The 25,516-nt window shown below is 41.7% G+C and overlaps 1 protein-coding gene and 2 long non-coding RNA genes across 6 annotated transcripts in view; 1 reads left to right on the top strand and 2 right to left on the bottom strand.

Moving 5' to 3' along the window:
• On the bottom strand, window positions 1-1,875 carry LOC105354808 (uncharacterized). Of its 3 annotated transcripts, none has more exons than XR_013658061.1 (3): window positions 1,607-1,875; window positions 1,303-1,413; window positions 1-1,197 (listed from the first exon to the last, which is right to left on the bottom strand). It is a non-coding gene; the product is annotated as an uncharacterized LOC105354808 (long non-coding RNA). The 3 variants fall into 3 exon arrangements; XR_013658060.1 differs by having other exon boundaries at window positions 1-1,413; window positions 1,607-1,641; window positions 1,778-1,826; XR_013658059.1 differs by having other exon boundaries at window positions 1-1,413.
• Window positions 1,876-3,293: 1,418 nt separating this feature from the next.
• LOC144994497 (uncharacterized) lies at window positions 3,294-6,200 on the top strand. The gene is made up of 3 exons (XR_013658062.1): window positions 3,294-3,449; window positions 4,640-5,053; window positions 5,366-6,200. It is a non-coding gene; the product is annotated as an uncharacterized LOC144994497 (long non-coding RNA).
• Window positions 6,201-7,800: 1,600 nt separating this feature from the next.
• LOC105354809 (uncharacterized) overlaps window positions 7,801-25,516 on the bottom strand; it is a 48,941-nt gene continuing 31,225 nt past the window's right edge. The window contains exons 1-7 of one of the 2 annotated variants that reach the window (XM_078952462.1): window positions 15,219-18,986; window positions 13,717-14,031; window positions 12,981-13,256; window positions 9,511-9,819; window positions 8,583-8,876; window positions 8,342-8,479; window positions 7,801-8,236 (exon numbers count right to left, since the gene is read on the bottom strand). In XM_078952462.1, the coding sequence (XP_078808588.1) occupies window positions 8,199-8,236; window positions 8,342-8,479; window positions 8,583-8,876; window positions 9,511-9,819; window positions 12,981-13,256; window positions 13,717-14,031; window positions 15,219-15,507 (1,659 nt within the window). In that variant the 5' untranslated portion in view covers window positions 15,508-18,986 and the 3' untranslated portion in view covers window positions 7,801-8,198. Of the gene's footprint in view, window positions 8,237-8,341; window positions 8,480-8,582; window positions 8,877-9,510; window positions 9,820-12,980; window positions 13,257-13,716; window positions 14,032-15,218; window positions 18,987-25,516 lie in introns of those variants that run through there. The other variant, XM_078952463.1, reaches the window with a different exon arrangement.

Genomic DNA, 25,516 nt, shown 5'->3' with positions numbered 1-25,516 from the left:
TTTGCATGAGGTCATATTTATTTAATTATGAACAGTATAGGACTCCAAAGTTCTTAAAGTACTTACAAAAAATTACAGTATATGAAAAGAAAACATTTTTCCTAACTCGTGTTAAAGAAAATGTTCAGGAAATGAACTACAATAATATGAAGTTGAACTACAAAGAGCACACATAGAAATGCATCACACAAAACATGCAAACACACTTTTAAACATGAAATGCTCTTTAAAGAGCCATTCTAAGGAGAATGGTGTTTTTTTGTGATTAGTGCATCAGTAGTGCAAATTTTAACATGATAAGTCTTACACGTCATATAAAAGTTCATTGGTGGTACATGCGTGAAAAGTCTGTTGGACATGCGTGGAAAGCCACAAACATTCGTAAGTGTCTCGCAGAAATAACGCACAAATTTGTAAAATTTATGTAGTACAAGGCTAAAGTGTGTAGCGCTCAACAATACAAAAATCTTGGACAGCTCACGGCCAAATTCCTGTAAAGACACTGGCTAAAACCCTGAACGGACATCTGAACACATGGACGAGTCACAAACACAAGAAAGATTTATGAATTCCATAAATCATGCATGCATCATGAAAGCTCAATTTCATTCATGGAAAAAGTGGGTGGGGTGTTTTTCTGTTGATCCACATTCATGCTCACCAGCAGCAGACTGGGAGAGACTAGACGCAACTCTTGGTGAAGTGGGGAACTGGCGGTTTCTAGCCCAACTTTCCCGCTGGAACATGGTGATGTGCTACTGAACCTCGCTGGTTTTCCATTCTTCTGGAGATTTCAAACTCAGCCTGTTTGCAAGGTGTTGGATCTAAATACAAGACAACACTTCTCAACTACATGCATGAAGGAGGAAAGGACACGCACTCACTAGATATCTTTCTCAAGGAGAGCAAACAGGAAACGCACTCAGACAAATCTCCAATTTGTTGAGTTTACAGTGTCTGCCACCTCGTATTTACTGAAGTCAGGGAGTTCCATCAATACAATGTGCAGGGTCTGCTCTGAGGGATAAGGACACAAGTTCCATAAAAGAGAAAGTTACAATATACTCGGACAGTTGGACCTTGTTCATCACTGAATGAGGGCGGCTACCTCCAGGGACTTCTCAGCCCCACTGCACCGGTGGGTAGCCAACTAACAACGCCAAGGGAGATCTCCAATCCAACCCTCACCAGTAGTACCTGCCCAGGGCCCCAATACACACAATCACACCACAACCCCAATAGTGATTTAAAAAAAAAACAAAAAAAACAAAAAAAAAAAAACACAAAACAGAGGAGGTGCACCTGAGCAGGACAAAATTACTTGTAGGCTGAAACACAAGGCTACCATATGGCAACCACCAACTACTGCAAGGATGAAGGGAGAAGGCAGCCACCTCCAGCCAAGTCCAACCACTAAGACAAAAAGGGGCACAAAAACACAGTTTAAAAATGGATAAAAATAAGGGTGTCAAGCTTGATTAAAACATTAAAAACAATTACTAAAAACACAAGAAGCAAAACAGCAGTGGCAACTCTCCTGGAAAAAATAAAGACTAATAAGTTAGTTCTCCCTGGGACATACACATCATGTTTACAAACCCTTTACCTCTCATGCCCCAGGGTCAGAACTCATTCCACCACCTGTTGATATAAATACAATTTAAAATGTTGCAAACTCAAATAAAAACTTCAGTAAAAGGACTCAAATAATTAAAAACTTCAGTGTAAAAAAAGAGAGAGAAAAATAAAAAAAGGTCCACATATCAAGATCACTCACCAAGCCAAACCAGGAAACCAGTATCTAGTTGGGACTCCCACAGCTGCCATTTATCAGCCTCATGGGTCACTAATAGCTCAACAGACAGGTGGTGGCCATGAATGTTGGCCTATGGTACACCATGAGGAACAAACTACCACCCACAGCCCTGTCTGTCACATAAACACCCTCTTTCAATAACAACTGCTCCTATGAGATATCTCTTTGCAGCTGACCTCTGTGGTTTAGAACAGTGGTCTCCAATCTTTTTAATGGCACGGAGCAGTATGACGTCAGTCAAAGATTTCACGGACCAGTCTTTAAGATGTGGCGGACTATTATGCTGCGATGAAGAAGGAACAGAGACGTGACAAGACAAACTTTGCACTTTTATTTTGACATGCATGTCATTTTTCATTGCACAGGTGTCATCATCCTCTCCCCTTCCCACACTCATGGTGCAAAAAAGACATACTGTCTATTAAATGTAGTTTTCTTTTTTTTTGGAAGTCGAAGGCTCCTCTTCTGTCTCCTGGCTGGGCATTTTCCCCTTGGCAAAGAAACTTTTATAAAGACGTTTGTTTTTTACTTATTTTGCTAGCTCCTATAGGTTTCATTTTAGGGTGCCTCGGCCTGAAGGGTGCCTTGACCTGCGTCGAGTGACATAGACGGATGTAACACAGAATCGGCCAAATCCCTGCAAAACCAGAGCCCTGAATGATCTTCAACTTGTGGGTGTCACCTCCCTGATTATGACAGCCATGGAGAAGGTCATGAGCACCAGCTCATCAGAGCTACAGACTCCCAGATGGACCAATTACAGTCTATGTATCACACAGGTGTGGAGGATGTAAAAACATTCATTTTCATGATTCGTAACAGCTGGAGCAACCCAGCTCTTCTGCCAGAATCCTGTTTGGTGGCTTTTACTCCCTGGAAGACACTAAACCCTCCTGCTGCCTTCTTTAGTTCCTTGAAATGAATTGAACGGTTGATCTCTAGGATGTGTAACTCTGGATCTGTGATGAGACATGAAGACTTTTGGAAATCACTGAGTGTTTTCTCTGCATGTAACGTGATGGAGCTCAGAGCTCCTTTTAAAAAACATTCATCGCTGCGTGAGTGGAGGCATTGACCATTGTTTTGCAGAAAGCACAAAGGGACACAGAGTGCTGTATAGAAAAACCTGCCTGAACTCATTTGAAATAATTTCATATGAACAGGTTTACATAACCCCAAGCTTTGAAATACAAGGCTGCAGTTGGTCATATTTTAGTGCTTCAGGAGTCTGTAAAGTGAAATGTTTAGTTGGCTCAAAAGCCTTTCAAAGAGTGGACTCTGAAGCTGATTGATCGATGGGCTTTGGGGGTTTGAAGCGTGTTTTGGTGAAACTGTCAAACTTGAGAAAACTATTTTTGCAGCAGAGCAGGATTTGCATCATATTTTCCTGCTAACAGCTGATGCTCTTAGTAGATTGGGAAGCTTAACAGTGTCCATTTGTGAGCACATCTATTCTTAGTGATGGGAAAATGTGTTGATCAGCCTTCCAGATGGACTGTGGCTCTCACAGTGAGTTCTGTTGAACGCCCAGAACTGTTTGGATGCTGCATGAAGCTCTCTGGATTTCAGCTCTGAGCGGCTTCGTCTACATCAGTTGTTTTTCCTTTTTAAGGCTGGAAAAACCAATTTTAAGGTGGAAACTTTGAAGTTGATCTTGGATGAAAGTTGATCTTAAGTTTTCAGCATGGTTGTTCTGTAAACATAAGTGTGATTTTCTCTTTTTAAATCAGCTTTAGAAATTGCCTAGATTCCGTTTGATGTGAAATTACATTTAAAGTTTCTTTTAGGAGTTATTTTTATAAGTATTTAGTGTTTGCGGGGTCATGTGTCATGTGTGTTAACGGAGGGGAGTGGGAAAGGATGGTTGGGTTTTTATAATGTTTTGTTTTTTGTTTTAAATGTTAAAGAGCTTTGAGTTGCGCAAAGTGCTTCTTTATAAATTAAGTTTGATTTGATTCAGAACCTAACATGTTCAAAATGCTCCTAATCAATCAGGTTTAATCTCAAAGATCCAGAATTTATTCTGATTCTTCAAACTGGTTATCATTGATGGTTCACCAGGTCTCCACTAGTATTTTTGAAGCTCTTGTTTGGCGTTTAGCTGATTTGACACATTTCCTGGTAAAGTTATTGCATTTGATGGTTTTTCAGAGGATCTTATTGTGTTTCTGTGATATTTCCATTAAGTGAAAACACAATGTTGTTTTATTCCAGGAGATATTTTTTTAACTAGACTTAAAATTTAAAAACACTTTCTAAAAAACTGGGTAAGAATTTCTTGATTGAGGTTGGTTAATTACATTTTCATATAAAGAGGCACTACCAGATGAGACATACCATCTACTGCAAGCTAACTGGAAATAAACAGTGTGATAATTGACAAATCAACAGAAAAAAATGTATTTTTATGTTTTTGTTCTATGGGAATAAATGAAAAGTATGCAATAAAAGGTTAATTATTAAAATAGTTAAAGGTCAGCCCGAATGGTTGTCCTTCACACATTCACTCCAAATTTTTCCCTCTTTGTCAAAAGTTTGGACATCCCTGCACTAAAGGAAATGTGGTTTTCAGTTTTCAGTTTTCATGGTTGCAGACCTTATTGTGTTTGTGCAGAAAAACATCTATGCTGTTGATGAAATGCTGTTTCCAGTTATTAGTATTTGAGATGAGGAAATGGGATTTTCTGGAGATTCATTTGTTTTCCAGCTGCTCAAACATCAGAAGTGAACACAGCAACATAAAGTAGACAGAAAAGTAATGCCTTAGTCCAAAATCAGCTTCTACTGAGTTGTGTTGACGAGCTTCTTTCTTTCCTCCCACAGACTAACATTGAATGCAGAATGAATCATGAATCCTTACTCGGAAACAAACCAGGACTTTTCTCGAAGTGAGGACAAAGATGCTCTGAGCTCAATTTGCTGTTCAATTCCTGATTCCAACCCGTCGGTGCCCACTTCTCCTCTCCCCCAAATCTACACGGGTGAATCTTTTCCCCCAGCTTCACAGCGTCTGTCAGTCTCAGACCTGACCTGGCTGGACCAAAATGTCCAACCTCCAAGTTCATCTTTGCCCCTTCCAGCATTCACTCCTGCATCTACTCCTTCATGGGGTCTGACCCAGGACTCTCGGTCTCTTCCCATACCAAACCCTTACTTCTCTTTTGACGACAACCCGCCCCACAAAGTCTCTGTGGATGTCCAGACTCCAGACCTGCACCCCTCTCTGCAGGTCAAGAGGTGAGGCTCAACACTCTGGGATCTGTAAATCTGCATGCAGACTTCTTTTGCCTTTTTAAAGTGGTCTTAATAATGCTGTCCAGAATTTTTTTTTCAACTTTTACTCCTTCTTTATGCTAACATATTTTGTGGTATTTAACTCTAAAACTGATTTAAGATCAGTTCAAACGTATCGTAGCAGCCGGGTTGTAAGGTTTTAAGGGATCAGTCACAAAATGAACAAGTTCATTTTTTTGGAGAAGGTTTTAGTTTTATTGCAGCCATTTTTTTTTTGTACGATTCCTCTGACATGATGGCTGTTCTCCTGTTCAGGGCTGCTGAAAGATCCCGGCAGAGGAATCGCACTTCTGTGACGGCTCTGGGCCAAACCAACCGCAAGCAGAACGTAGGACTTCCCAGCTCAACCACGCAGGGCGGCGAGGCCCATAGCATGAACAGAATAGTGCTGTGGTTGAAGCGCCACCCAGCGTGCCGAACTACCCTTATATGCTGTGTGGTGATCACTGTCGTTGTTGTCACAGCTGCTATCATTTTCATTTTGTCCTACAAAAAGTAACACCATGTTTCACATTCACCTGTTGGATCTTCTTACGTAGCTTTTACACCCATAAATTCTAGAGACTTGTTTTCCAGTCCAGTCTGGGTCTTTGGGCAAGACCCTTTGTTCTACCGTCTACGCATGTAGCCAAAAGGGGGCTCTAGTCTGGGTCCCTGTGTACTGGTCCCCAGCCCCAATGAGAAAAAGTAAAGGCTGATTTGCTGTGAACAACGACATGATGCTCCAAGTGCGTTACAGTCACAGGTTTCATCCATACACACACACACACACACAATCACAAACAATTGAGGGGGGAACTGCCTTGCAAGCCGCTAGCCAGACCACTAACAACAGTGTTGGGGTCATCCTTTGGACTCAAATAGGCAGACGGTGTGAACCGAATCTGTGACTTTTCAATCAGCCGTTAACCGCTCTTCCACTATGCCCCTGTGCCACAACGGCAGAGAATAAAAACAGAAGGACAGAGAGGAGAGCTAGAATTCAAACGTCAAGCAAGTTTGGATTTTTAAACACCCCAAAATCAAGATTCAAGAAATATTTACTGTAATTTTGATCCAGTAATTTACCAATAAAAAATGTATACATTTATCTGTGTCCCTCATAATTCTTTATTTATAGGCTTATTTACCACGTCCTCGTGTGTGTGTGTTTATGTGTGTGTGTGTGTGTGTGTGTGTGCACTTGAGCTGCTCTAAAGATGTAAAGTCTACAAATTCATCACTGTACTATGACTCTACATGTTTGTGTTGGACATTACCAAACGCCCTCCCTAACGACACACACACACACACACACCTAAAGACACACACAACCACACACACGCTCACCCACACACGCGTGCAGTCACTGCAATGACATTTGGTTGAATGAAGACTGTTTGTTTTTAGGGAAAGAGGAAGAGGAGGAGAGCTTCATCTGCTGCTGCTGAAGATGAAGGTGAGACAGGAAGTCAAAGACAGTTGGTGTTTCCATGATGGAGGAATCAGATGGTGGATGTGATCAGAGCAGGAGTCTTTGTAAGCTTTGTAAATATTTACAAATATGTATAAAGCTTTTGTCAAAAGCCTTGTTAATATTTTTAAATTGTTTTTTTTCAAACTTAATTAAAAATCTTTCAATATTTTAGTGAGTTTTTTTTTCTTATAGACTGGATGAATCAGATGATCACTTCCAAAACACACAAACTCTTTCAGGCTCATTATCTTCTGTTTATTGATTGAAAAAATCATTAAACCGCTATACATTTAGTTCTAAAATATATCATATTTTAGAACTAAATGTATTTCTTGAATGTCTACAAAGAAGGTTTGAAATGTTTGCAAGTATTAAATAGTTTGCAGTGGAATGTGAATAAAATCTCTGAGAAGACGTGTGTGTGTGTGTGTGTGTGTGTGTGTGTGTGTGTGTGTGTGTGTGTGTGTGTGTGTGTGAGTGGGGGTGAGTGGGGGTGGGGGGTCAGCTGCTCCTGCTGGGACAACATTGGGAAATGCTGCAGCACCTTTGAAGAGCAGGTACTCCCCCAACATGAGGATGAGGATGGTGACCAGCAGCTCGCTGAGAGGAAGCAGGATCTGGATCCTGGTTGGTTTTATTAGAGTTGCTACTAGAATTAGTTAAGGGTGAGTGTTTCTGTGAGGAAGTTACATGTTATGTTCAGAAAAGAGCTGTTAACAAAACGCAGTGGGTTATTAATGTATCAGGCAGAGGTTTGACACACAACAAGACACACAGTGGAGTCTTGTACCCCCTGATGTTGTCGAAGCACAAAAAGCATCAATAGAAGAACCTAACATATTAAACCACTCCATAGTTGTTCTATTTTTATTTGATCAAATGTTTGATTTCATTCATTCAAAATAAAGTTTTCCATGTGATTGTGTTTTTACAACACAAATGTGTTGGTTGTTGAAGACCTTGTAGTGTGTTGCTGCCACTAGGGGGCAGAATTTAAAGCAAAAATGCAAGATTTTTCAGTTAGTTTTGCTGCAGAGAATTAAATGTATAATAACAATCTAGAAGGTTTATTTTCACTTGTGGTTCATCTTGATCTGCAGGACTATCAGCCTGGAAGACAACTGAGTCTCTGTCATCAATGTGGAAGATATTTTCATGTGTTCCAAAGTGGTAGTCTTTCCAAAAAAACACTGATGTTGGTCACAAAAACAACAAACTGTCTAATGAAAAATAATTTTGATTTATAAATAGTTTATTTCAAGCAATCAAAGCAAAGAAATGATAAATACGATAAACACAATTTATAAGTATAGAAATAAAACTTTAAGTGATTCATTTTGACCTGATTAAAAAAAAATTCAAGTTAAAAGGACACACACACGCACGCTTACACACACACGCACACACCATTTCCTGCATCTAAGCTGTTATTGAACAGGCTACTGAGAAACTTTCAGGTGAAGCCAGATCCTAACAAATAAAGCTTCTGTAGTTGAAATATCTAAAAAGAAATAAAGAAAAAGTCATAGAGAAGAAAATATCTGCACACCTTTAAACAATAAAAATGTGAACAAAAAAATGTTTTCTCATTTTTATTTACTTGTTCTAAGAAGAGTTTTCTTAATCTCTTCTTCACAGGACGTCTTCATCAGCATCTACAGTTCTTCTCCCTGAGGAAGCAGAATTTGGAAGATCAATCAGATGTTTTTATTTCTAAAAGTGCAACTATTGTTTAAGGTCGCCAACTTAATTTGTTAGTAAAAGAGTGAAAGTACTTGTTCTAGTTCTCTGGTCCTCATTCCCTTTGGTTCTCCTCCTGTACATGTAGACCAGAGCAACAACCACACCCAGAAACATCAACACCACCTTCATCACGGCTCCAACGATGATGATGATGTTGTGACCAGAAAGATCTGCAGACAAAAGATTTACCAACATCAACTAAATATATGTGTGTATGGATTACACATTCAAAACTTTGTCTCTGTGGATAAAAATAATGAAAAACATTTTTACCTGAAAGGTCCAGAACATAGACAGCATCTATCTTCACTTCATCATCTTCAACAAACTTGCAGGTGAAGCCTTTGTTGTTTCCACTCTGATGTTTCACAGTCAGAACAGAATCACAGTTTGTTTGTCCTCTAAACTCAAACCCAACACCTTCACCAGACAGGTGAGATCCTGTCGCATCCACCCAGATGATGCTGTTCTGTTCACAGGGAATTGTTGTATCATGTCTATTCAGTGAACACTGTAATGTGACACTTCCATTTCCTCTTGGATGAACTTCTGCTGGATCTTTAGAAACTGAAGGAAAACAAAAACAGAAAAGTTTCTCTGTTAGACGTTTTGACAAAAAACCTTTAGTCCTGACAGTGACTACATTTACCTGCACACCATGTTCCCAATAAAGAACAGGTTTTACTGTTTTAGAAACTATTCAGAGAAAATGTTTTCATTTGTTTAAACAGTAGAAATATTCTTGATTTTTGTGTTTCAGAGTAAACAAAGTCAGAGGTTGATGGAGTCACAACTTTTAACAAATAATATTATAGAAATAATATAAAAATATATCAAATGAATCCAAAGAAATGTTCTCTGCTTGAAGCTGAAACTGCTCTGTCGTCGTCTCTTTCTTTGTCTTTCTAGTCCTGATTCTCCCGGTCTGTCTGGTCTAACTCCTATATTTCTCTGTTAGAAAAGCACAGAAGCTCTGGATTTGTGAAATAAATCTCTCCTCATCTAAGAGGAAAACTGATTTTGACTCTGAACATAAATAAAGGAACAATTTGTCATCTATTATAGAATCTTGAGATTAGAGACTTTAGATAATAAAAAAACTCCAAATGTCAGAGTCTCTTCAGGATTTGAGCTTTTTTTGGATCAGATCAGAATGTTGACATTCACGTAGTCACAGAATTATTCAAGTCAGAATACTCACTGCTCAAAGTATTAAGATACACGTCTAACTCATTCTTGTTCCTGAGCTGACAGAGATATCGACCAGCATCTTCATCAGTGATGTTTGTGATGAGCAGAGAGCAGTCACTGCTCACACTGAGCCTGGAAGCTCCAACTGAACTCTGGACAACATTTCCATTGTTTACTTCTGTTCTTGATGCTGCATTTGGATCTTTCTGGTACAGCCAGTTAACATCAGAACATGAGGAAGAGGAGGATGTAGTTCTGCAAGGTAAAAGGACGTCATCTCCAACTCTTTCATAGAGATGTTTAGTTTGTCCACTGATGTCTGCAGGAGACAAAAGAACAAACTCAGAGAAAAGTTGAACCTTTAACACAACAGTCACTGAAAAAATCACTGAAGAAATACAATAAGATAGATCCACCTGTAAACACACTCCTGATTAAAATCTTAAGACCAGTTAATAAATTGCATGCGTTTCCATTTTGCGTGGTTACATTTTAATAAGGTTCTCAGTAGAGCTTTAAATGTAAAACAAAAATAAAATAAAAAAAGAAATGGGACCAAGAGACAGTTGAATTAAAACAACAGCTGAACTGAAATGGGCTGTTCATTAGCTGATCAAAAGTTTAGGACCATAGCACAAAAACCCTGTTACATTCAAACAAAACGCTCAGTCATAAAAAGCTGCACCAGTCTTGCTGATCACCCCAAAAATCTGTATTGGCTCGTTTCTAAAAGGCTTTTGGAAAGGTTGTGCCAAGTGGTGAAGATGGCTTCATGAAGAGCACCCACTGTCTGGAACTGATGTCCATATTTGTCATTTGTACCATCCATCCCCAAATGTTCTCAAAAGGGTTTAAATCAGGGGAACATGCAGGATGGTCCAAAAGAGTTCAAAAAAGAGCTGATGAACAATCCATTTGATTTATTTAGTTATTATCAATAAATTGGCAACTAGGAATATTTGTTTTCCTGCTCCTTTTTCTTCTTTTTGCATTTTGAAGATCTATTTAGAAGCTTGTTAAGGTCCAGCTGGAATACGTTCAATCTCCTGCATTTTTTTAATTGGTCTCAAGAGTGTAGATTTGTGTTTTTTCCTTTCATCCATGTTTCGCCTAATTGTGCCGTTCATCAACTTTTACTAAACTAGATCTTTACCTTCAGAGTGCAGAATAAAAAGGATCAATAGTTACAGCTTTAGAGCCAGCCTGTCTTGTTGGATGCTGATCTGTTATAAAAGTTTAGTTCAGGGTTGGATTTTCTCTTTAGTAATGATCTAACTAAAAATCAGTCATGGCTCCACCCACTCTGTAATGGAGTCAGACATTTTAAAGCTAAAATGTTACAAAAATAAAGAATAAACAAGACAGTCTAAGTAGTGAAATGTTTTAGAGAGGGAAAGAAAATTGTCACGGTTTTAGTTTCTTTGCTTTTGTGTTCCAGTTGTTTTTTGTTTCTGTCTTGTTTTGGGTTCAGTTTCCTGTTTTATTTTGAAAGTCTTCCTGTTATGTTGTTGTTTCGAGTCTTACTTTTGGTCCCCATCTGCCTGCATTGTTTCCACCTGTGTCTCGTCTGTTCTAAATGTATTAAGTCCTGTCTTCCCTTCTTCCTGTGCTAATCCATAGTGTCATGGTGGTTTGTTTCTCGAGTTTCTGTGTCTTTGTAGGTTCGAGTTTGCCAGCATGCAGCAGTGGAGTTTTCTTTATTAAAGAACTTGGGATCCTGGAACCTCCTGCCTCCTCCTCCTCTCTGCGCCTCGGTGCTTCCCTCAACCCTCAACCCCATTGTAACAAAAATAAGTTCAGACGCCGTGACTCAACTTCAAGACAACGTCCAAATCCAAGTTCCTCCTCTGGGGCTCCTCCCCATCGTTCAGATTGTAGGAGCATTTAAGGTTTCAATGGTGTCTGAACCCTTTTTTTAAGGGGGAGCTGTAGTGAATTTAAGGCAGGATATTCTCCGTCAGAAGGGTAATCCATGTTGCCTTGTGCTGCGATATATAAGTAATGACTTTTTGTTTGCATGATGTTTTAAAAACAGAAAACCGATCTTGTTCTGTATTTTCCCAGCACTGGCAACTGACCAATCATGACATCATCTAGTGGTAGTTACGTTGAAGACAGAATTTTTCCATCTCTCTACGCTTGGAGACTAAATTTAGGGGTAGAAACAAGCCTTAGGGGTGGGGAAGAATTCAGATGTCACCTAAATCAATGAGAATCTTCATCCACATATTAAGGGAAGTCTTTTTTTTTTTTTTTTTTTTTGCTCCTACTTTTCTTTCTTGTCAGTTTTGTCATAAAAGAGAAGCTTCCTGTTGGCAAATGTCTTGTTCCTGTTTTCTTCATGGTTCTTTAGCTGCTTTGCAAACATCTATCAGATGACGGGTTGTGTCTGTGTTTTTCAAACTTTCTTTTGCATCACTTTCTACAAAAGAAATGACTTTTTGTGGCAAATTTGGAGTTTTCTATTGTGGAGGTCAATAATTAATTAATTAATAATCTCCCCTTTTGCAAAAGGGGAGAGGTGGAAACTGCACATTTCATTTTTGGACGTCCTGAACCATCCGAATCTGCGAAGGCCGGACGAGACGGCAACACTATTTTACTTTTTTAAAGTCAGAGTTCTTTTGAGAGATTTTTGACTCATCAATGCAAGAAGGTTTTCCTAAAATGAACCAGAAGAGTCATCATAACGCACTTTTTTACAGTAAAAAGGTGTGAAAAACGTCTTCCAAATCCTCACAGCAAGTGATCAAGTACCTAGAGAGCTCACAGCTCCCCTAAATAAGGTTAAATGTGAGTCTCTGCTACAGGATCAACAGAGTCTCACTCAAGAACACAACAGACATTTTGAACAACTGCAGAAAAAAACAAAAACTGAAACTATCTTCTTGAGGCTTTAACATTTTCTTGATTGTTAACTAAATAAGTCATAAAAGTCACACGTTCCTCTAAAACTGTTGAATGGTTGTAATTTCATTCATGTTTTTCTAAAGTAAACTCCAAACAGGTTCTGTTATTTAAAGTATAAAATCTGCTTTAAAAGAAGTGTTTTATTGAATTTAATTTCTGCTTATAGTTGCTTATAGTTTTGCAATTTCGTTGTACTGTTGTACCAAGTCTGACTGTACAGTGACAATAAAGCTTTTTCTTATTTTAAAAGAAACAGTCTCAACAGAAACGAACACGTTTTGCCTGCCGGCTTATTTTCTTACTAGTCAAAATAACAACTATGAAATTGACATTGAAAATTTAAAAATATATATTTTTGATTGACATTGAATGTGTTTTAAAATGATCCACAGTGATGTTGTGTAAAAGTTTGTTTTTGTTTGAATCTGAAAATCTTGACAGAGCAAAGATTCACAGCAATCACTGAAAAGAACAGAATGTGTTTTTGTTTCTAAACTGTGAAAAAATATGTGGTTAAGATATGATTTGATAAAACACAATTATAAACTAAAATCCTTCAAAATGTCTTACCTGTAAGAACGTAGACAGCATCTATCTTCACCTTGTTGTTTTCAACCAACTTGCAGGTGAATCTTTTGTTGTTTCCACTCTGATGTTTCACAGTCAGAACAGAAACACAGTTTGTTTGCTTTTTAACCTCAAACTCAGGATTTTTACCAAACAGTTGAGATCCTGTCTCATCCATCCAGATGATGCGGTTTACATCACAGGCATATGGTCTATAAAAACCTCTTAAAGAGCATGTTAGGTCGACTCTTCCATAAATATCTGAAGGAGACGAAGAGACTAAAGAAAAACAAAAAATAGAAAATAGTTTTCAGTCTATCCTTTTTGTTCATAATTGAATTTTCTATTTAACATTTTTTAATGTGTAATACATTTACAGTTTTTACTAAAATCAATCAAACTGATCTGAAGTTTATCAAGTTAAACTAAACAGGAAACTCTCTGTTCACCTCTTTAATCAGTGATAATCAGAGACATTGATCTTTACTGTTCATGGATTCATCAATTCAACCTATTTACTATATAAAGAATGAAACATGTAATGATATTTTCTCCCATGAGTCGACTCTCTCACACCTCTCACAATAAACATGCTTTGTCAGCAGTTTGACCTTTTTCCAGCCTAAATGATTCAATGAGTTCACATGTCAGAGTCTCTTCAGGGTTTGAGCTTTTTTTGGATCAGATCAGAATGTTGACATTTATGTAAATACATAATTATTCAAGTCAGAATACTCACTGCTCAAAATATTAAGAAACACATAGGTGTCATTTTTGTAATTGTCTCCTAGCCGACAGGCGTATCGATCAGCATCTTCATCAGTGATGTTTGTGATGAGCAGAGAGCAGTCACTGCTCACACTCAGCCTGGAAGCTCCAACTGAACTCTGGACAACATTTTCTTTGCAGCTTATTTGTTCTGAATGAGGTTTTCCAGGTCTGTAGAACAACCAGTGAACATCATAGAATTGGTTAGAGGATCTATCAACATCACACGGTAAAGTGACGTCCTCTCCAACTCTTTTATAGAGGGTCTCCTCTTTAAGACTGAAACCTGCAGGAGAAACAAGAAGCAGAAAGTTAAAATCCGAACCACAAACAGAATCATTGATAAAAACTGCAGGTTTCTAAATACAGAGTAGAAATCCACAGTCTGCACACATGTTTAGTATTGACCTCACTCACATCTTTAACTCTGACATTTTCTGAATAGAATTGTGAATTCAGATGAAGTATTAATTATTTCCTGTAATTGATGGTATTTCAAATATTTGGTCTCTTTTCAAATTATTAGTTTGTACTTTTAGAAATGGAAAGCAAAAGTTACAAACAAACCAACATTTAGATTATTAATGACCTTTTAGGCATTTAAAAACTAAAGCCATTTGCAAACATTTGGTTATTTTTCTTTCCTTGATTTAATGTAAACCATAAATGAAGAGAAACTTCACATTTTTAAAAGTAAATTTGTTTAGTGGTGAAATATGAGGTCAGTCAATCAATTTCTGAAATCTGTAGCGTTATTATTGGTGTTCTTGAAAGTCTTCCTTTTATTCTCTTCCTCAATTATTTCTTTATTCAACAAAACTGATTATTTTCATCTTTATTATTATTTAATGCAGTTTTTGCAGTTAAAATAACAAAAGTCATTTCAGTTTCAGGAACTTAGTTCAGTTTTTAGTTCATGAGTTTTAGCAAATATTTCAACTTTTAGACTTTTCTTCACTGTGTTAACATTCTTCACCATCTTCACAGTTTTAACTGTCAGTATTCAAATATGCACTTTTGCAGCAAATGGAACTTTTAAAAGTGATTTTTTATTTGTTTTTATTTAAAAAGAAATCTGTTTACAATACAAATTAGAAGAAATATTTTGCAAAAAATACCTATATCCCCTCCAGACTGAAGCATTAAAAAAAGGATTATTTTGTTTTCAGAGTCAAAGTCTGCTTTATTGTCAAATATGCTGCATACACATGATATACAGCATAGATGAAATTACTTTCCTCTCGACAAAACAAATTACACCAAAATTGTTTTTTCTTCCTAAGGAATCTTAAAATACATTTTTTATCAACATAAAACTAATAATATCTACAACTTTATCCTATAAATAACCTACTTTTACTAAACACATCTTTATGAAAATATAACTTAAGAAATAGATCCTCTATATGTGGTAAAGAACAGTTTAAAGCCAAAGTAAGAAATAATTTTGCAAAACATTAAAATAAATATTACCTCCAGATTGAAGCATGAAAATAAGGATTATTTCCAGTAATAGTGTCATTCTTAGTTTGTTGGTTTCTCGCTGTAAATGTTCATTTCCTCTTTGATGATGACTAAATAGAAAAGAAAGTCTTGGCTCCACCCACTCAATAATTTTAGTGCCAGTACATTTGTGAGTGATGTCAGAGTGAAAGGATGAATCACTGATTAAAAAATATAAAATTAAGTTTCTGAAGGTAAAAATGAAACAAAAGAAGACATTTGATGTCATTATATTTGAAGATAAAACTAAACAGTTCATCAGTTTAGTATCATAAAAAGAAAGTCTTTCTTTGTCCTGTCAGGAGTGTTACAACAGAGGAAAAGCTGTGTTTGTTCATTTCCTGTACTCACTACATGCTTCTTAAACTGCTGTGCAGTGAACTTTATTACTTTTGTTCACAAACTGTCTGGTTTTGATCTTTTATAACAAACTTGATGTTTCATCAAAGCAGCAACTGAAACGACTGTTAGTCCATGAAAAAGTCCGTCCTCTTTTATTCCAACTGGTCCAGTCTTGTGAAGGAAGCCGCCTGCTTTAAAAAACAAATGTAATCTCTGGGATTAGATTTGATCACAGCTGCATTTCTGTCTCGGTGGCGGTTTTGGAACAAATGATGTCCTGGGCGAGCCACATCAGTAGCGCCCCTCTGTACCCCCTAATTACGATCCATAGATGTAGAATTGCTCATTATGGTTTACTTATTGTTCAAATATGTAACAAATTTAAATGATAAAAGATGCACCTACAGGCTTGTAATTTCTCATAGTTTATAGGACTATTATAAAAAATACTAAAAGTAACAATAAGTCTTACAAGGATAACATCACACATGTTTGCTTGAGGTTTTAAATGATCTCCATTATAAGATTAAAAAAAACGATATACACATAGTGCAACTCAAAGCTTGGCAACAGCGGCCGTGTCCCTTGGGTGCTGGCTTCTTGGGCCCGGCAGGCCTCTCTCCAGGCAGGGAGAGGGATCCCTGTGCTCTCTGGCAAGACCAGGAGCCGGGGATAACATCACATCTGAGCCAAGGGGTGTCCGTGTTCCTCCAGTGTGGGTTCTGGTCCTTGCCCTCGAGCGCTGGCTTTCTCCAAATTCCAACTATGGGTGAGCCTGGTTCGGCCATGGTAACAACACTCCTTGTTTTGTTTTTGGTTCTATGTTTAGTTCTGGTTCCTGTTTTATTTGGAAAGGTTTCCTGTTTGTGATTTGTATAATGGTTTTGAGTTTTACCTTTGGTCCCCATCTGTCCTGGTTCACCTGTGTCTCGTCTTGTCTGTATGGATGTAAGTATGTATAAGACTGTGTTCCTAGAACCTCCTCCTCTCTCCACCTGGGTACTCCCTCAACCCCCACCGTGACACTACTGGGTGGTGGGTGTTCGTCTGGGGATGGGGGTGCTCTCCGGGGGCGGGGCCCCGCGTTGGGCCCTCCCGAGATGGCGGCGGGGGGGTTGCTCTCCTGGTTGGGCAGGAGCTGCACTCTCTGTCCCCCCATGCCTCCCCGCTCTCTGGCTTTGGAGGCCTCTGTGGCGGTCCTGCTGGCCCGTGCATGGGTGGCAGATGCGATTGCCTGAAGGGCAGTTGTCCTCTGGTGTGGGGATGGCTGGGCACTCTCCCTCCTTCCTTTTACATTCCATCATCCATTTTAGAAGAACATAAACACTCACTTGAGCACAGGTGTTAGCTCACCTTTGCATAAATAGTTTGCGTGACTGAATGAAATGTTTCACGTATTGGACTGAAGACATAGGCATTCGTGTGTGAACATTAGTTGTATTGTGTACATGTTGACATGTGAACATTTTTGGAGCCAACAGGTATGTTAATACCTGTTTTAGATTTGTATTACTTCTAAACCTGACCATAATGATCATAAACATCTAGTATTGCTTTATGCTGCTTATTGGTTTCACCCCCCCCCCCCTCTTCTTTTTTTTTTTTTTTTTTTTTTTTTTTTTTTAACTTGTCCTGTCCAACAGCTAGGCAAACAGATGAGAGCTGAGGGCCTCTTGTGTTGGACATATTTTATTTTAACAAGAGGGGTTATTCATCTTCAGACAAACCAAAGGTATGTCTAAATAAACCCCTTTTGTAATTGAGGCCAAACTTTATTAATTTCAATCATGTTTGAAAATCTTTGGTGTTGGACCGGACGGAAAAGGAAAGAGGGGAAGAAGAGAGAGGGACGTTAGAGAGAGGGGGGGGTAGAAGGGTGATAATAGGAGGGGAAGGGGGGTAAGACCATGAAGCAGCATAGAGCAGACAGGTTTACTGGTTGTTTATCGTTACGGTACGGTTCAAATGTAGTACAAAAAGGGCGGGGCCTGTTCACACACACTCAAATATTATCAACACACCTGCTAGCCGCAAAAATGTCCACATGTCAACATGCACACAAGACAGATAGTGTTCACGAACGCATACCTATGCCTTTAAACCAACTAGTGTGAAATCTTTCATTCATTCAATCATGCAAACTATTAGTGCAAAGGTGAGCTAACACCTGTGCTCAGGTGAGTGTATATGTTCTTCTAAAATGGATGGTGGAATGTGAAAAGAAGGAGGAGGAGCGCCCAGCCACCCCCACACCCATACCCCCGCCGCAGCAGCAGCGGCAGCCGGAATTCCCCCAACGCCACACGGGAACAGGCAGGGAACAACCGCCCCCCGGGCGACCAAGACCGCCACCCAGGCCAGGGCCAGCAGGACCGCCGCGAGGACCCCAGAGCCAGAGAGCAGGGAGGCGCAGAGGGAAAGAGAGCACCGCCCCAGCCCAGCCAGGAAAGCAGCCCCCCGCCGCGCCGGAAGAGCCCAACGCAGGGCCCCACCGGAGAGGGACGCCCACAGCCCCAGACGAGCACCCCACCACCACCCAGGAGTTCCGGGCATCCCCCCGCCCCGACCCCAGGTACGAGCCAGGACCCCCCAAGGGAGACCCGCTCCGCACTCCAGGCAGCCACCCACCCGGCCCACGGTTGGTGCAGGTAGGAGCAAGGCAGGGGCCCGCCGCCCCCGCCCAGGAGGGGGGAACCCCGGGGAAAAAAGGGCGGCCCACAAGGGATGTTATAAATATGGCCCGACCAGGCTCGGCCATGTTGGAAGTTTGGCGGGGCCCAGCGCCCAGGGGCAAGGACCAGGACCCACCCCCCAGGGACACGAACACCCCCGGCTCAGGTGTAATATGAACCCCCCCACCGTGCGGAGAGAGCACCGCCGGGCCCAGGGAGCCGGCACCCAAGGGACACGGCCGCCAAGCCCAAGGGGCCCGCACCCCCCACCAGGGAAGGGGTAGGGGACAGATGGACCCAGGTCCCACCTTCCTTGTAAAATGTGTGTGCGTGTATGGGTGTTTGAGAGGGTGTTTGTGTGCATGTTTGTGTGTTTATGTTTGAATGTATATATTGAAGGGGGAGGGGTGTGTGTACTAAGGGGGGTGCAGTTAAAATTGGCGAGTAGGGCACTAAGGGGACATCTCCTGATTACTCACAGTGATGTCCCCTCACCCTCCACACCAAGGGGCCCTAAATGTCTAAGGTGCGGTTAAAATTGGCGGGTAGGGTGCCAGGAGGACATCTGCTGCTTGCTTGCAGTGATGTCCAAGCACCCCCCCTACCAAGGACCCTACATGTCTAAGGTGCAAATAAAACCGAAAGAGGGGGGGCCCACTCCATACGGCAACCATAGGAGGGGGGCCACTCCCAAGTAGCCCCCCCCCCAAGGCGCATCGCAGGCTAGACCCCCCACCCCCTCACCCTAATATGAGGTTATATAAGGAAGGGGGTAAGTTGGGGACAGCTGGTAGACTGTCCCCCGGTGGTCAAACAGCCGTCCCCCAGCCCACCCCCAGCAAATGGGCCAGGGCCACCCAGCCCAGGCCCCCCCCCCCTCTTCTGTAATCACCCTCCTACCTCCCATCCCCCTCTCTTTAACATCCATCTCTTTTCTTCCCTCCTTTCCTTTTCTGTTTGTTCCACAAATACCATTAAGATGAATAAAGTTTGGTCTAGGTTACAAAAAGGGTTTATTCAGACATACCTCTGGTAATTCAGAAGATTCATAAACCCTGTTGTCAAAGTAAAATACGCCCAACACAAGAGGCTTTCAGCTCTCATCTGTTTGCTCAGCTGTTGAACATGTAAGGTTTAATGGCCACGAAGTGTGCTTTGCCACTTTTTAACCCATGCCGTGGAAGCCTGAATTGCTTCTGCGAAGTGTGTTAAAAGTGATAATGCACACGCATTGCGCCGCACCACCCCTGCAGTCAAGATTCGGCGGATTATATATGCTGATCTTTCTGATGGGTTGAAGAAAGCATCAGTTCAGAGAAAAAGTTCACCTCTTACTGCTTGTTTTTGTCCAAGTGATGAAGCAAAAGGTTGTTTTAAAGAAGCCAGCGCAGTGATACAAAACATTTAGGCTAAGTGACCGGAACTTCTTTTTTCACCGTGCGGTAATCCTGTGTTAATATCACTTTTTAATGTACACCCAGCAGCCAATAAGAATCGAGTATTCACCCGGACCAAAGTATAAGACAAGTTAGACAGAAAAAAAAGGATTGTTCTTCTGTTTATTTCAAGGAAATACACACATCAAACAGCTTAGCCAGAGTTAACCCAGCGGCTACCCTGGAGATCAGACACCCATGAATTCAGACACACACATGAACTAATTATTATTTATTAATTGTTTTTATTACCCTCTGATGGATTTGAGTGTGGTTTAAGATCCCAAAAAAAAACTTAATATGAAATTAGGCAAAGAGCCACAGTACAGTATTTTCATATCCATAGGGCGCACTGGATTATAGGGTGCAGTTTTAGTTATGGGGGCTTTTTCTGTATTTAACACATACAAAAGGGGCACCGGGTTTTAAGGCGCGGGCACGTTAACACATAACGGTAAAACATGCATGCTAGTATGTGTTTAAAAAAGGCAGCGGGAGCAAAACTGAGTTGGTTATGATTTATTTTATATTTTTTCAGTCATCAATCAGCATCCCAAATCCATAAAAGTCCTCATCTTCTGTATCTGAAATGAACACCTGGGCTAAATTTCCATCAAACACGGCAGCTTTTTTTTTGCTCCTACTTTTCTTTCTTGTCAGTTTTGTAATAAAAGAGAAGCTTCCTGTTGGCAAATGTCTTGTTCCTGTTTTTCTTCATGGTTCTTTAGCTGCTTTGAAAACATCTATCAGATGACGGGTTGTGTCTTTGTTTTTCAAACTTGCAAAATTTCGTTGTGATGAAACTTTGTATGCTGCAGAAGTGTATCATATTAAAGATTGTTGTTTTCACTGCTGTCTTGTTTCTCTTTCAATTTGCCACATGTTTGCAAGAAGTAATCAGACTAGATTATGTTTTTACAATGCAGTTACTTCAGGCTTACAAACAAGTTAGCATTGTCTCATTGGTGAGGTCAGAAGACCAAGTGTGTATAAACACTGTACGGGAAGGTAATACGTGAAGATACCCAGCATTTACTACTGAAAGTACCATGTAGTTGAGTGGAAATAGGGCTGACTTTCTTTTACAGTCCAGTTTCATTGTACTTAAGGGGTAAGTACCAACTAGGCCTGCACAATATACCGCAAATTTATCGTTATCGCAATATCCAGCTCTGCAATATGCATATCGCGAAAGACGGTGAATATCGCAATAAATCATAAACCCAAAATGTGTTAAAACAATCTTATGGCAGCTTGAAGCATTTAACGCATTAAATAAATCCCTTTGTGCTTTGACCAATCAGATGGACGCCTTCCCATTGTTTACCAATCAGATGGAGGCCTATTATGTTAGACGATTGTCACCTATGTCAATGAGGGTCATTTGGAGTATAATTTTCAAACTGTTGCAATGAAATGGGAATGATGTTTTTGGTTATTTTTCTATTTGTTTATATACCGCAAATTATATCGTTATCGCCATATTGATCATTTATATCGCATATCGCAAGTTTTCCTCATATCGTGCAGCCCTAGTACCAACTAAAATATTCAAGTGAACATACCCAACATCTACACACACACACACACACACACGCAATGCTGGGAGCTGCATCCAGCCTCCACTTCTTTCCTGGCACTGTTGGTTTCTGGGAATGTGATCCTCTAAAGCAGTGGTCTCTAACCACCGGGCTGCGGGTCGCTACCGGTCCGTGGATCAATTGGCACTGGGCCGCAGAACAAATAGATAATTATGCCTGTTTTTTTTTTCTTTTCTTTTCTTTTAAGTTTCGACAATCTTTTATCCTAAAAAATCTTTCATTTTGAAAAATAACCAGATACTGGGCGGAGGCCCCGGAGAAGACCCAGGACACGCTGGAGAGACAACATCTCTCAGCTGGCCCAGGAATGTCTGGAGAAGGAAGTCTGCGCATCTTTTTTTAGACAGCTTCCCCGCGACCCTCTCCCGGATGAGAGGAAGAAGATGGATGGATGGATGGATGGATGGATGGATGGATGGATGGATGGATGGATGGATGGATGGATGGATGGATTCTCTCAGCTACAGCTAAATCGGAATTATAATTGGCCCATGAAATCATATCAAATGCGCATTAGAGCTGGCCCACAGTAATTTACATGGTTGTTTTTTGTCATTTGGGGCTATCTTTATTATTGTCCTGTTTTTTTGAGGCAATAAAAATCAAACACATGAAACTGGTGTTTCTTATCAGTCATTAATAGTGTTATGTCTTGCTGCTGTCAGGATTAGTTAGCCCTCTGGCTGTCACTTCCTGTTTTATTTTGAAGGCCTGTCTTTTTTGTCTTCATTTCCAGTTCCTGCTGTGTGATCTGCTTCCTCCTTAATGTGCTCCACCTGTGCCTCATTGTCTTCCCTATATAAGCAGTGCTCTTTTCTCAAGCCAGTGCCAGATTGTCTTTCTTTCCCTGTGAGCAATCCAGCCTTAATCTCTCCAGAGTTCATAGCGTAATTTGTTCCTGATTAATTCCTCTTTTGGATGGCCTCCTGAACTTATATTAAAGACTCTGATTCTGCCACTCCCTGACTCCACCATTGTGTCCGCCTGAGCTGCACCTGATAGTACAATCTGGCCATAACATGGATACATCGGAGTCAGAACGTCTCCTCGCAGCGCTTGGAACACAAGGTCAGAGAATAACCCAGCAGGACCAACAGCTCGCACAGCTTCGCCATGATTTTGCAACTGCCATGTCATCACTCTCAACGCAGCTCTCTGACGTAACCACGGCGCTCCAGAATCGGAACGTTTCGGAATGTTCTTCCTCTGTGACTCCCTCTGCTCCCGCTGAGACAGATACTACGCCCCCCGGACCTTCCGAGCCCCGCCCTGTCAGACTATCCAGTCCAGAGCGCTTTTCCGGGGACTCAGGAGACTGTCGCTCTTTTCTCACGCAGTGTGAGCTCCATTTTGAGTTCCAGTCCCACGCTTTTCCTTCGGACAGAGCCAAAATCGCCTACATCGTATCCTACCTGTCTGGACGAGCCAAGGCGTGGGCCACATCGGAATGGAGCCGGCGCAGCGCTGTGTGCAACTCGCTGCCTTTATTCCTAGAGACTTTCAGACAGATTTTCCATTCAGCTGTCCCTGGAAGAGAGGCTGCCAAAGCTCTTGTGAACATAAAACAAGGTAGAAGATCAGTAATGGATTATGCCATTGAGTTCAGAACTCTATCTGCTGATAGTGGATGGAACCAGCCGGCGCTAGTGGATGCCTTCTACACCGGATTGTCGGAGCGTTTAAAGGACCATCTCGCTCCTCTCGACCTCCCCCCAGAGCTGGATGCTCTGGTTTCGCTGGCGTCCAGAATAGATCAACGTTTACAAGAGCGTCAACGTGGGAGATTATCTGCCAGTCTCTCCAGACCTCCAAGTTTGCCTTACGCCCCTGAACTCCAACCATCATGCTCAGGGGCTGTTCCGCCTCCTGATGCTGTTGAACCCATGCAAGTGGGTCACACCCGCCTAACTCCAGCAGAACGCCAACGGCGTTTCAGCGAGGGTCGCTGCCTCTACTGTGCTCAGCTGGGACACCTGATCGCCAACTGCCCTATCAGGGGAGCTGCTTCCACCAACACCTCCTCCGTCATGGTGAGTGCAACCCAGTCCAGGATCTCTGTACCCAGACAACTAACGCAGGTCACGCTCACCACAGACACCTCCACATCCGCTCAGGGTGTGCTGCTAGATTCTGGAGCAGACACCAACTTGATGAGCTATGAGCTAGCTTCCAAACTACACATAAAGGAAGTTGAGATGTCAGTACCTCTCACAGCCACTGCACTGGACGGCAGATTGCTTTGCTACATCACGCACAAGACCCCTCCCGTGACTCTTTCATTTCCTGACGGACATTCAGAGCTGATAACCTTTCACCTGTTTCGCTCAGCAGCTCATCCTCTGATATTAGGGTTCCCGTGGCTTCTCAGGCACAACCCCCACATAGACTGGTCCATGGGAACTGTAAAGTCCTGGGGGAAAAGCTGCTTTAATGACTGTTTTCCTGTGTCCCCTAACCTAAATCCCGATGACACTCCAGACCTGGAAGGTGTTCCTCGGTGCTACCATGACTTAAAGGATGTGTTTAATAAATGTTATGCCACCTCCTTACCTCCCCACAGAGACGGTGATTGCGCCATTGACCTCCTCCCAGGGGCACCCATTCCTAAAGGCAGGCTTTTCTCCCTGTCAATCCCTGAGCGTCTTGCCATGGAAGAATACATCAAGACCTCGCTACGGGCGGGGCTGATCCGGCCGTCCTCTTTCCCTGCTGGTGCAGGATTCTTTTTTGTTGAGAAAAAGGACAAGACCCTGAGACCTTGTCTAGATTACACTCAACTAAATGACATAACCATCAAAAACAGGTACCCTCTTCCCCTTGTCTCCTCTGCCTTTGACATTCTGCAGGGTGCTAAAATATTCACAAAACTTGACCTACGGAATGCCTATCACCTGATCAGAATACGGGAGGGGGATGAGTGGAAGACGGCCTTCAACACCCCCATCGGACATTATGAGTACCTGGTCATGCCTTTTGGCCTCACAAATGCCCCCGCCGTATTTCAATCTCTAGTGAATGATGTTCTCCAGGATCTGTTAAATAAAAAGGTTTTTGTGTATCTGGACGACATCTTGGTTTTTTCCCCCAGCCTGGACGAACACGTCTCCACAGTAAGAGAAGTCCTCACACGACTACTTGACAACAACCTCTATGTGAAGGCGGAGAAGTGTGAGTTCCATAAGGACCAGGTCAGTTTCTTGGGTTACATCATTTCTCAGGGGTCTCTGGCCATGGACCCATCCAAGGTGGATAGTGTGCTGAAGTGGCCCATCCCTACCACCAGGAAAGATCTCCAACGGTCCTTGGGCTTTGCAAACTTCTATAGGAAGTTCATCAAGGGTTTTAGCTCGGTGGCTGCTCCCCTTCATGCGCTAACCTCTTAAACTACTTTCCAGTGGTCTGCATCGGCTGACGCCGCCTTCCAACGTTTAAAGTCATCCTTCACTACAGCTCCCGTCCTCACCTTGCCGGACCCAGCTAAACAGTTCATCGTGGAAGTGGATGCCTCCAATATTGGTGTTGGAGCTGTCCTCTCCCAGAGGTCGGGTGAGGACGGAAAAATTCACCCTTGTGCTTTCCTTTCTCGCAAGCTGTCTTCTGCAGAAAGGAACTATGCTGTGGGGGACCGCGAACTCTTGGCAGTCAAAGTCGCACTGGAAGAATGGAGGCACTGGCGAGAGGGCGCAGTCCATCCGGTTCTTATCTGGACCGATCACAAGAATTTGGAATTCATAAGGACAGCTAAACGTCTGAATCCCCGGCAAGCAAGGTGGGCTTTCTTTTTCTCCATATTTAACTATATACTTTCATACAGACCTGGATGCAAAAACATAAAACCGGATTCTCTGTCGCGGATGTATTCCTCTGCTGACCTGCCTGCGGAGGAGTCCGTCATCTTGGCTCCTGAAAGAGTTCTGGGAGCATTCACATGGAGCATTGAATCCAAAGTAAGGTCTGCTAACAGATCCATCGCCAGTCCTGCAGCATTGCCCCCTAATCGGCTGTTTGTTCCTCCGGAGTTGAGAAGTGAAGTACTACAGTGGGGGCACTCCTCCCTGTTATCGTGTCACCCAGGGGTGAAACGGACCTTGTTTCGTGTAACAGAGAGGTTCTGGTGGCCAGATATGAAAAAAGATGTGTCCGAGTTTGTGTCTGCATGTTCTGTCTGTGCCCAACAGAAATCCTCAAATGCCCCTCCAGCTGGACTCCTTCAACCC

Source organism: Oryzias latipes, chromosome 9 (assembly GCF_053564925.1).
Source record: "Oryzias latipes strain Hd-rR chromosome 9, Olatipes_Hd-rR_3.1".
Taxonomy (NCBI): Eukaryota; Metazoa; Chordata; class Actinopteri; order Beloniformes; family Adrianichthyidae; genus Oryzias; species Oryzias latipes.
The sequence above is the reverse complement of the archived record's forward strand: the minus strand, read 5'-3'. Positions and strand labels throughout refer to the sequence as shown.